This window comes from Lissotriton vulgaris, chromosome 6 (assembly GCF_964263255.1).
Source record: "Lissotriton vulgaris chromosome 6, aLisVul1.2, whole genome shotgun sequence".
Taxonomy (NCBI): domain Eukaryota; kingdom Metazoa; phylum Chordata; class Amphibia; order Caudata; family Salamandridae; genus Lissotriton; species Lissotriton vulgaris.
The window spans coordinates 614,661,009-614,674,208 of NC_141694.1; the positions used below are offsets into that span (position 1 = coordinate 614,661,009).

A 13,200-nucleotide genomic window follows, 5' to 3' on the forward strand; every position below is an offset into this window, starting at 1 on the left:
GACCCTGACTGATAATTAAAGTAAACAAAAGACATGTCAAAAATGAATGTAGACAATTTCATTAAAGTTCTAATCTAGAATCAAGTCCGGGCCTTTGCAGAATCTTAAAAAGTGAACTAATGGCCGGTATTTTTCTCTGGGACAGGTGGCAAACCTACCTCCATCATGGCTTTTAAAAATGTACACATGCCAAGATACCAGATTCAGGAGTGAGACTCCCAATGCCTAAAACCAATTGTCTCCTGTCTAAAATTGCGGCTGAAACAATACAGGTCAATGTCAAAACGCATTCCCCTCATTATTGCAAAATCTCTTAATTTTTAATGTTTGAAACCCAAAATAAGGCGGCCACTCCTGCATTATACTACAGCAGCGAAACAATAATAAGGCATTAAAAAAGTTCTCCCCGATAGCTCAGCGAGGAGTAATACACTACCCAAGCTACCAAGAAACTGAGAACCATCACAGTCAGTCACCGCTCAGTTTAACGACGCAAGAACGCGATGGCGTCACGTGCATTGATGCCGCCCCTTTGCCGACAATGGGCGGAGCGTCTGGAGCGCGGGATCCGGGAAGCTGTACTGTACTCTGAAATCACACTGACAAACCCAGGGAGTTTGCTGGGACCTATCCGTCGCTTCAATGGCAGAACAGTTCGGTGGGTCCCTGACCCCGCCGCTCTCCCCTGCTTTGCAAGAGAGCCTGGATTTTGACTCGGACCGTGACAGCAGCCACAGAAGAGCCCCCGGCTTCTGCTCCTGCGTCCAGAGTAGAGAGCACACAAGGCACTTCTCTCCGGAATCTTACTTGGCCAGCGGCTGCCTCAAAAGGTGAGACAACTAGAGGGCAGAAGGGCACTGTGTATTCGGATCTGCAACAAGAGAGACCCCTGTGCCCATAGTCAGCACTCTTGGGTGTTTATGCGTGCATGGCCAGCAGATAGTAGTAGTTTGAATGAGCATTGCACGTATTAGTTCCAACTTCACGACCCTACCCTGCGACGAGCAACATATGAGTAGCTCGACGTTGGAGTACTGAGCTTGGTCAGCAACATCAAAGGGCAGCACAGAAGTTACGGGGTGCAACACGCCACTTGCATCGTGATCTCCGGTACCACTTTATAACTTGTCAAGCAGTCGTTGCCAGGGCTGCATGGTTTGCAGCAGGGGGTAAACCGCACAATATGGTCAGGGCTTGAGCGTAAACTAATCATGAGCGAATACTCGGCAGCCACAGGGCGTAGCTTCCATTGGTGCAGCAGGTGCAGTGGCACCGGGGCAGAGTCCTCAGGGGCCCACTGAATCCTGATAATTGCTGTATTTCGCGGTTCAAGCAGCAGCCAGGGGGCCCACTTCCTTCTTTTTTACTAGGACCTATAACACATTGGCTATGCCATTGGGCAGCCACTGACAACACTGCAGCAAAAACCCATCACCAGTTCTCTGCACACTAATCACTCCTAGTGATTAGTGTGCAGAGAACTGGTGATGGGTTTTTGTGTGGTTACTAGCCATAGGCAACTGTGCACAGTTTGCGGCCGTGCAGCCTTCATGTGGAAACACTATACAGTATGGAAAGCTGCCTAGGAATGGACAACTGTTTATATTGTTTACCCTTACTGTACTTTGTTTTGCCATTGACTGCTTTCATCATGTAAACAAATACTCAGCACAGTCAGCAGTTGGAGGATAAGCAGCGAGGGGCCACGACCCTTGTAGGATGGTCAGCTATCAGGGACATACTGCAGGGTAGGATCAGCCATCAGAAGCAGTAAGGGTACAGACCGGGGCCTCACTGCATATATAGGCCTAGAAAAATCATAAAAATGTTGCCAGACCTGCAGGTCTAATCACAAATCATTTATTCGAACTAACGGTAATGCTCTTGACTCATAAACTTGCCTCAAATTGTGTGATCCTGGGCAAATATTGTATTGGTCAAATTCGCCTTTTTCTTCATTATCACATATGAGAGCTACTTCAAATATGTGAGTTCAGCAAGTCTGCTATACAAAAAATTCTTTTGTTTGATTTAATATGCTAAACATTTGCTCCATGTTCAATACGAAGTTACCCAACATGTAGGGTACACACGACCCTTGACTTGCCTCTTAGTTCACTAATAATATTGTCATCATTACGGGAGCCAGAACGTTTCTCGGTGCATATTTAAAAACTCTCTTCCTAAATATTTTACTAAAGCAAGATGTGGTAGCACACTGTCATTTACAGACAGCATATTTTCCATTGAAATGGTCACAGGCTGTCCAACTAACATAGTTTTACTGATAAAACCGTATAGTGTACAAACGGTTGTGTAAAAATCGCGTTTCAGCAAATATTTATAAATTGAACACCGCCAAGTAAAGTGGTCTGAATTATTGTATTTAAATCTTTCTTTCCATCACACTTCAAAATTACAAAAAGGTGCAGTCCTAACTGCTTATATATTTTGAAATATTTATACAGTTAAATTACAATCTATTTAAATGTGTGTTAGGAAAACATCTGACATCGTACAGTCGGTCTTTCATTCCACACTCCCTGTTCCCCGGCACGATTACAAGACAGTTCACTTTACTAAAACCTCTAACTTGGATGTGAGAGAAAAAAACTGAACACCATTCTCCAGGATAAAATAAGCTACTTGTTAGGCATCTTTATTGCTGATATGCCTTCTAAATTAATAGAACAAAACAACACCATTGGGTTTGGGCTCCCAACAGTAAAGCCAAGCCACTGACCAATAGAAAACAAAACAACTGCCAATACTGTTCAACAGAATCCTTCTCTTTTCTCAACACATTGGAATTGAACACAATGTAGGTGCACGACTTCTAGTCTGAATTCATCTCTTTATTTATTTTTTACTTCGAATACATTAATTGGTTCAGTTTCACCAAATTTACATTTCCAACATCAATACCACAAATACAAAAATTGTTCCGACTTTTCATAAAACATTGACCTCTACATATTCACCATCATTCCATACTTAGTCACTCCACATATCAGACATTCAATCGCTCACAAAAACAGCCACAAAAAATTATGTACAGTAAATCCTAATTACAATATTATACACACAACCATAGACAATTAGTTTGTCCCAACTTCAAAATTTGGAGCAATCTTTTTTGAATTTGATGGTCTTATGGCTCAACAAATATGGTCTACGCGTTTCAAACTCCTATTTAGTATGGAGTTCACATCAGGACCCAATAAAGCTTTGCTGAAGAAAGCTTGGCGTTATTTCACCCGACGCTCAACATTATCAGGCAGCAAACATGCATACACTTCTTGCTTTATAATTTGTGCCAGGAACTTGTTTTGCAAATCTGCACTGTTTAAAAGACGGGTAGATGCTGGAGCTCTGAAGCGGCCTCAACTTTCCGCTGTAGAACACAAATCAATTTTCGGGCGGCGAGTTCGTTTGAATGGCGATTCAAACGAACGCGCCGTCCGAAATTGATTCGCAATGCACAGTGACTTGAATTTAATCCTCTGGAGTATCGGAAGCCAATGCAGCTCCAACCGTGCCAAGGATGTAGATGACCGTCTTGGTCTAGACGGGGCCAGTTTAGCCGCCACCGTCTGTACTCTCTGGAGTCTTCCAATCAGGTACGTAGGTGTTTCCAGCAGTAGCGCGTTTCCATAGTAAAGTCGACTCAGAATAACGCTCCTTACTACATGCGCTCGCACCTGGTATGGGAGTAACAGCAGGATCTTCCGGAGAGCTCTGATGTGCAAAAAACATCTTCCCACAATTTTATTAACGTGGGTTTCAAGGTTCAATTTATCATTAAAACTGACCCCAAGATTGTGTACCGTTGCACACTAAAATTATAACATATTTTATTTTTATTTTATTTTATATGCTTATAGAGCGCTAGACTAGACCCCCGAAGGGGTATCTCCGCGCTATACTACACACAGTTTGACTAGCAATCATGCAAAACTGCAGTGCATGGTCAGCATTTCGTGTAAGCCCTACTGAGCATTACCAGTTGCTAGGAGGGACAGCACTGCACAGCATGGCCAGCTTCCTGGGGCGACACAGCACAAAAAGGTCTCCAACCAGGGGAAGAACATCACTGTATTAGAAACAACCAAACAGCAGCAATGCATAGTGATGGGTTGAAACTCGCAGTAGCAGAATCTCTGTGTTCTTATACTTCTTTTTTCACCATTCAGACAGAACGGGTATATTTTCAAGTGCACTTAATCTTTGTCACAAGATCCTTGGCAGGTTCTTGGCTTGATCTGTGTGTGTTGCTCCTCAGCAGATGCATGCTGGAGCAAAGAGCCTCTTGTCCAGGGGAGAAAATAAACATAAAAATGTGTTGTCCTTGACCCCAAACAATATGGCTGTATAAGACCCGTTCTCAGTCTACGTCCCTTGTACACTGCATACTGAGGCTAGCCCGATTGATGTCATGCTTTGTCTGTCCTTGCGTTTTGTGTGGGTGACCTTCACTAGACCTATAACTGTCTCCAACTAGTTCCTTCTGAAGTTTCTCCTATTTATAATTACTTCTGAACCCGGGGGAGGGTGGGTGTTTGTCACTTTTGTTTTTGCTAAGCATGCTCTATAAATGTCTATGATCGTTGCACCAGGAGATTTCTATTTATTGAATGTATTTCAGCTTCCCTGAAGAATCCTGTCCAGATCAGTCTCATGTTGGCTGCCAAGGCGGCACCCACTGTAAAGCTTAAGTTTCATATTCCCCATTTTAGGCAGGATTCTGAAAATCCTGTTGTCAGCCATCTTTATATAGGTGTTCCAATGCCATCCATCCTGGCTGTAAGTTTGCCTTTTTTCTTTTTTTTCACACATCGAAGTATAGTAGAGTACCACACAGAGTTCTATGTAATTAACTGTGGTATGTACATATATTTTTAACCCTGTGTGTCCTTGAGACTTTTTCATATAGTGCATTGTGTATGTACATGTTAAGGTAGTTTTTTTAGCTGTAGTTCTAGATAAGAATGGTAAGACTCTTGGGAGCAATGTCAAAGTGGGATTTTTGATCAGTTTGGTGACCAGGTCATTTTTAAGTTTGCTAGCCATCGTACCACATATATAAGTTGCATGGTCCTATAACTTTGGAAATCCAGTACCAACATTTACCGCATTCCCATGCGTATTTTAAAATTATTTTTTTTTTTGGTCTTCATTCACCTCAGAAAAAGAAGATAGTGTCCATTTTTTCTGCTCTTTTTAACGGTAGAGGTACTGACCACAGACGGGCATACTACAATGGGCACCAACCAGCCTTTCTGCGGCTGTCTCTCTCACATGGTGTAAACACCTGTATTGCTTACAATTTTCGAAGTGTGACAGGGCCCTGTAGCTACAGGGCATTTTAATATTCTTACTACCACCAGTTCTACTCTGTCCCCCGCCTTGATAGTTTATGTATGTGTCATGGCAGTGCATTCTACAAGCGATGACATCTGAAAGGACTCCACATTGTTTTTATAATGCCGTGAGCCTAACTTGGTGATAAACTTCACTAGAAATCCAATCCAGCAATTGCTGAACCTCATTCTCAAGGTTGGACTTATATACCCATATATCTTCTCAAATTGATATGATGATGAGGTTTCTGTTTTCTCGAGCACAGCCTAAATCTCTTGATATGTCCTTGCATATGTATCCATCTGTTATTTTATGCTTCCCCTCAGCAGACTTTGCTGGAGTGGTGGTCTACTGATAACAAAAGTATTTAAAATACCACTATATTCCATACAAATTATGCTGGTTCTTTTTACAGTCTTGCATCTCCAAATTCCATGCTATCTCAAAAACAGTCTTTATATTTACAAACCTGGCATGAAAAGTTGACCTTTACTTAGAACATCGGATTGTCGACTCTCCTTTTTAGGTCTCGCCTGTCGATGCGCATGCGCATCGAGCTTGCGAGTCTATGGTGGCTTATCCACTCTTTATCCCCAACTTGCAAGGAATCGTGGCGATTCCTTGCAGTGCACGAGAAATTTAAGCTCAATGCGCATGCGCATTGAGCTTAAATGCGCGTGCACATGCCCCCAGCCGCCTGCCTTGCCTACTCTCTCACACAGCCTCCCCCAGCTCCACCCCCTCACTTCTTGATTGCACGGCCGCTAGGCCGTGCCTCCTCTACTCTCCTCCTCCTACTCTCCGCCCCCCTCCCCTGCCTGCCATGTCGCGTTCAAAACTTTTACTCCATGCATAATCACGTAATAGTGTAAGAATTACAGAAACAGCTGGCCTGTCACAAGCAGAAAATCTATTTGCGTTTCAGGACTTTGAGCACACGTTTTGCTGGGCGATTTGTTTGAATTTGCATTTTTGTATAGTCTCTTATTGCCGTCCTTCGGGGTACATTATCAGATCTTACTACCTGCTACAAAAGTAAAGAAGCAAACAAAACATGCACTGGAGAGGCTAGAAAAACAAGTACCGACTCAATGACCTCTCCACTTAATAACGTAACCCGAAATGCAATAAAGTGTTTTATATCTTCACCAGACTTGCTTAGAAAGGACCTCAAGCTCACGCACAAGCAGGCTTTCTAATTGGAAGGGAGACTCCCTCCATTTAGACCAATAAAGTGTTCTGTCTCAATTTGTGTTTACTTTCTCCATCAAACGGCAAATCTTCAGGGTATGGTGGCCATCCGAGAAGCTGCCATTCCTCTCGACCGGAAACGCTCTCTTCTGAAATGGCCGCCCCGTTACCCTACCCTGGGGAAGCGTTAGTCCTCTGTCTACTTCTTACGCATCTGCAAAAACTACGAGGCAAGGTACGTCAGAACGCTCTTCGACTCTTGCGTTACAGTGGGTGTTTTGTACAATTAGCGAGGATTAAGGGGTTAAAGGCTGTATTTAAGATCCTTCAGCGCGCCATATTTTAAACTATTGTTTGCATTGTTTTATTTAGCAATGGCAGCGGCTTCTGTTGCCCCGAGGGTGCCGCTCAGGACAACAACGATACTGGATATAAATGAAGCGAAATCTGCCTGCCTTCGATTTGGTTGCTACTCATCTCAAGCGCATTTTTTCTCAAACTTCCTTTAGGAGTTCGGCATCAGTTTTGTCAGCCTTGAGCTCCTGACACATAGAACGGAACAGCCAATCCGCGTTCGTCCAAGGGCATGAAGTGTAGACCGAGCTGTCACGCTATAGACCCCACGCCTCAGGATGGAGATGTCAGTAATGTTTAGATCATACTTTCGCCTGTCAATTTGAGGCGGCGCTCTGGATCTTTTTATACGAAAAAATGAAGCAGGGTTTTCCGCCAAGGCTATTCAACTAACCCTTGTATGGTCCTGACTACACTTATAGAAACATATACATTGGTCTGGCCCAGTCCTACCAAACTGTGACTTTGGACATATATTAGGGTGTTATCAGGGTCAATAGTACTTACTATCGACAGTGGTTGTAATTTAAACAGTCTATAAGCAGTCCTCTGAAGTCATTAGATGTAGCTCACTCACCCTCACCCTCACTCACCCTCACCCTCACTCACCCTCAACCCCTCACCCTCACTCACCCTCACCCTCACTCACCCTCACCCTCACTCACCCTCAACCCCTCACCCTCACTCACCCTCAACCCCTCACCCTCAATCCCTCACCCACACTCACCCACACTCACCCTCACTCACCTTCACCCACCCTCACTCACCTTCACCCACCCTCACTCACCTTCACCCACCCTCACTCACCCTCACCCTCACTCACCCTCAACCCCTCACCCTCACTCACCCTCAACCCCTCACCCTCACTCACCCTCAACCCCTCACCCTCACTCACCCTCAACCCCTCACCCTCACCCACCCCCACTCACCCTCAACCCCTCACCCCCTCACCCTCACTCACCCTCACTCACCCTCAACCCCTCACCCTCACTCACCCTCAACCCCTCACCCTCACTCACCCTCAACCCCTCACCCTCACTCACCCACACTCACCCACACACACTCACCCTCACTCACCCTCACTCACACTCACCCACCCTCACTCACCCTCACTCACCTTCACCCTCACTCACCCTCACCCACCTTCACCCTCACCCACCTTCACCCTCACCCACCTTCACCCTCACCCACCTTCACCCTCACTCACCCTCACCCTCACTCACCCTCACCCTCACCCTCACTCACCCTCAACCCCTCACCCTCACTCACCCTCAACCCCTCACCCACCCTCAACCCCTCACCCTCACTCACCCTCAACCCCTCACTCACCCTCACCCTCACTCTCACTCACCCTCACTCTCACTCACCCTCAACCCCTCAGCCTCACCCTCACTCTCACTCACCCTCACTCACCCTCAACCCCTCACCCTCACTCACCCTCACTCACCCTCAACGCCTCACCCTCAACACCTCACCCTCAACGCCTCACCCTCACTCACCCTCAACACCTCACCCTCACTCACCCTCACCCTCAACACCTCACCCTCACTCACTCACCCTCGCTCACTCACTCACCCTCACTCACTCACCCTCACTCACTCACCCTCACTCACTCACCCTCACTCACCCTCACTCACTCACCCTCACTCACTCACCCTCACTCACTCACCCTCACTCACTCACCCACCCTCACTCACTCACCCTCACTCACTCACCCTCACTCACTCACCCTCACTCACTCACCCTCACTCACTCACCCTCACTCACTCACCCTCACTCACCCTCAACCCCTCACCCTCACTCACCCTCAACCCCTCACCCACCCTCAACCCCTCACCCTCACTCACCCTCAACCCCTCACTCACCCTCACTCTCACTCACCCTCACTCACCCTCAACCCCTCACCCTCACTCACCCTCAACCCCTCACCCACCCTCAACCCCTCACCCTCACTCACCCTCAACCCCTCACCCACCCTCAACCCCTCAACCCCTCACTCACCCTCACTCTCACTCACCCTCACTCTCACTCACCCTCACTCACCCTCAACCCCTCAGCCTCACCCTCACTCACCCTCAACCCCTCACCCTCACTCACCCTCACTCACCCTCACTCACCCTCAACGCCTCACCCTCAACACCTCACCCTCAACGCCTCACCCTCACTCACCCTCAACACCTCACCCTCACTCACCCTCACCCTCACTCACCCTCAACACCTCACCCTCAACCCCTCACCCTCACTCACCCTCACCCCCTCACCCCCTCACCCTCACCCTCACTCACCCTCACCCTCACTCACCCCCTCACCCTCACTCACCCCCTCACCCTCACTCACCCCCTCACCCTCACTCACCCCCTCACCCACTCACCCTCACTCACTCACTCACCCTCACTCACTCACCCTCACTCACTCACCCTCACTCACTCACCCTCACTCACTCACCCTCACTCACTCACCCTCACTCACTCACCCTCACTCACTCACCCTCACTCACTCACCCTCACTCACTCACCCTCACTCACTCACCCTCACTCACTCACCCTCACTCACTCACCCTCACTCACCCTCACTCACTCACCCTCACTCACTCACCCTCACTCACTCACCCTCACTCACTCACCCTCACTCACTCACCCTCACTCACCCTCACTCACACTCACCCACACTCACCCTCACCCTCACTCACCCTCACTCAGCGCAACCACAGCATCTTCACTAAATATATTTAATAAACTTTAAGCTATTGGCAATATAAAATAAAATCCATTTTATTTACGTATTAATTATTAATTGTTTTTTAAAGCCATTGATTTTTTAATATCAATACATATAAGTCACATATAAGTCCCGTTAATACAAAACATGTTGCTTTACAAATGCTAGAGGTGTCACATTTACAAAAATTATAACTATTGGCTTTGTAAAGAAGAAAGCTATTAATTTAGCTATTTAGAAAAAACAACACATAAATAAAAAACAAAAAAATAAATAACACCTATAGCTCAAACTTTCCTACTGCGAGACCTATTGCATTTCCAATGCAATAGGTCTCGGAGAATTTGAGTTAGAGCTTTTAGAAATGTTTATGGCTTTTTTTTTTTTAATTCTTTAGCATTGGCTACAGGAAACAAAAATGCTAAAGATTTACAAAAAAACCCATAAACAATTCTAAAAGCACTAACTCTAATGCTGCGAGACCTATTGCATTTCTAATGCTTGTTTTCCTTCAAATGGACCTCAGGAGGAGTGCAGTCTCTGAGCACACCCTTTTCAAAGTCACTTGCATGTTTACTTTAATCTCTGATTGTATTGCCCACAAGTCACATCAAAGATCACCACCTCTTCTTCTTTGCAAGTGATAGCCATGCAACCTAACAATACGCAATCTCCTATAAGCTCTTCTACTTACCTCACCAACCTTCTGCATAAACTCGCATATCTCCGCTCACCCACTAATGATCACAGCTAGCTCCTGTTAATGTAATCTATCACAAAGAAACTGGAATGAACACATGGAATCGTTTACTGAGTGCACAAGATTAATCCCTGTAACTAACAATAGGCACTAATACTAGATTAACCAATAGCCATGGGTTCCAGAGCAGCATGCTGCCCAACGTAAAGCAATTCAGCGCCTCATCGGGGTTGTAAAATCTATTTAAATTCAAGGCAACTACAATTATACTTACCATATGTGTTTAAGAGAAAATTTGTATTAAAAAACAGTACTTAAAAAGAGGCATTAGCTCCACACACGTCATTTGATTAAATTTCTTGAAACGTTACCGTTTTTGCATATTTTCTCTGTCTATGCGACCTTAACCTTTGCTTTTTGAGGGGATCACTAATTCCTTTAACATTCAATGCTATTATTACATGTTGAACCATTATATCAGGGGTTACTCTGACTGCTATGTGTCTGGCTGTGGTATAAAAGATTTATAGCTCATGTTGAGCATGACTAGACCACACTTTTCTGCCTAAATCTAAAGCTAATTTCTCAACTACTATTACCAATAAGTTCTTCCACAGCCAGTTTTTGGTCCTCAGCCTACACCATTATTAACTTCTGTCTAAACTGTCCCAACATTGTCAACATATGTTAAATTAGTATGCCTGCCTTTTTCCCTGTGGTATGTTTGACATTTTATGAAGTGTTACTACCTAAGTATGTGTCGTCATTCAATTATCATTTATTCTCATAGTTTCTCTTTAATATACTGCTTCCTTTGGTCTTTCAAAGTGTCTTTTCACACAGATTGTTGTATAGCATTTTATTACCCTAGTGTAATTTTCCCGATTCATGCCCTTATGCTAATAATAATAATAATAATAATAATAGGTATAAATCACCTTGTCCTTTATATAGGCATAGAAATCATAACCATATTTAGACATAGCTCATGCAGTCCACATACGGCATGGCTACTTCCACTAGTTCCGAAAATCCACAGCGATTTCTTGGAAAACTCGGCTTCAGCAGTTAGGGACTTTCCCTTGCTTGAATATTGATTTGTCCAGGAACTCATGGAGTTTTCAAAGAACTGAAACGCTTTGATGACGTTATTATGTCCACCTCGGCACCTTGAAGGTATAAATATGCCCACACTTGCCCAAGCAAACACACGGTGGTTTGTAGCAGTTCGACTATCTACTTGCCCGACGCATCCTGCTAAAGCAAGTGCCGAAGGAAGCCGACCCTCCAGCAGACGCACTGAGAGAGACGCTGTCTTTTCTCTTGCAGAGAAACTCAGCTCCAGTGTTTTCAAGCTCCCCTTGCGTGTGTTGGGAAATCTAGTTCTGAGACTGACCTTCTTCATTCTAAACCAAGATACAGAGCTGATTAGACCCTAAGAGAAATCTTGGATAGATTCTTGGCAAAAAGAATACTAAACTTATGCTACACCACACTTACTTCTTCCCTCGTACTAGACTTAGGTTAGGTACATAGGGGTAGGTGTATTTTAGAAGCACCAGTTGAGTACTTTTAGTCTTTATTTATGTATATATTTTATGGATTAGAAACCATACCATGCTTTTACAGTATTATTTTATAATACTCTTCTTGCTGTACGCTCTATACTTTACAGCCAGTATTACAATTGTAGCAGTTCATTTCTTCTGCATGAGAAAGAAGACTGTTCAATGAATATCTTTTTATTGAAAACGCCCGTCTCTCTATTTCTCTTCTTGCTGTGTGCTCTATACTTTACAGCCAGTATTACGATTGTAGCAGTTAATTTCTTCTTCATGAGAAAGAAGACTGTTCAATAAATACCTTTTTATTGAAAACGCCAGTCTCTCTATTTCTCTGCACCTCTGGTGAAACGAAGCATGCACGAATGACTTAGTAAAATATCTATCTATTGTTTCCACGACTCTGAAGATCAGTTTTATCTTGGGGAAACAAAGTTGTCATGTTTATGCGGTTGTCAGAAACTAAATCCCTTCTTGTGAACTCGAGAACATTTCTAGTGACCTCTGAGCTAGCTGGCACTCACAATTAAGTTTAATATATTCTATGGAGACCTAGTAGACATAAGTCCTACGTCACATCTATAGGAAATATTATTCCAATGCGCAGAACCTATTGGGAATATAGGAACTACACTACATGGCGCCTAACATTTGGTAAGGCACTAATTTAACGCTAGATACTAGAGTAACCCAGTCGTCCTTTTACAGAGACCCCTTTTTTCCCGTGGAGTGGGTTAAAGGATAAAATCTGCCATAACTAAGTTGGACGAAAAATCCTATGTATTAGTTTTTGGTTTTGTTCAACGTTGAAGGATACAGTGTTCCTTATCTTTGTCTGCTTGAAACTTGCTCTGCAAAACTTTTAACAAAATGGCCAACGATGATAATCCCGGGGCCAGTGGAACTGCAGCATCTACAACCCGACCGGGTTTAGACGTTACAGGTTTCCAACAAAATGACGCGGATGCTATAAACATCCCAGAAAATGTAAGGAAAACCATCGCTATAAATCTCATAGAAAACGGCCTATCACCAAGAGGTGGTAGGGTTATATTTGTCATAGAGGCCCACGAATATCGGCAGACAGAGGTATTCTATTCATGGATTATTTTTCCACAAGGAAATCCAACAACACATGTGTTCCACTTCTACAAGATAGAGGAACATCCAGCGGAATACGTTCCTTTCGAGGACCTCGAAATTCCACTAACTTACCAAGAGCATCAGCTCTGGTTTAAAGGTGCCCTACAACATCAAAATCACATTACCAGGCTCGGTCCACTAGGTTGACCAGGAGCAACATGGCCGATACTA

At 44.5% G+C, this 13,200-nt stretch overlaps 1 protein-coding gene across 1 annotated transcript in view; it reads left to right on the forward strand.

Annotated features, from left to right (window-relative positions):
• Positions 1-556: 556 nt before the first annotated feature.
• MMS22L (MMS22 like, DNA repair protein) overlaps positions 557-13,200 on the forward strand; it is a 522,815-nt gene continuing 510,171 nt past the window's right edge. Inside the window, exon 1 of the mRNA XM_086926628.1 lies at positions 557-830. Coding sequence (XP_086782754.1) covers positions 643-830 — 188 coding nt within the window. The 5' untranslated portion in view covers positions 557-642. The remainder of the gene's footprint in view (positions 831-13,200) is intronic.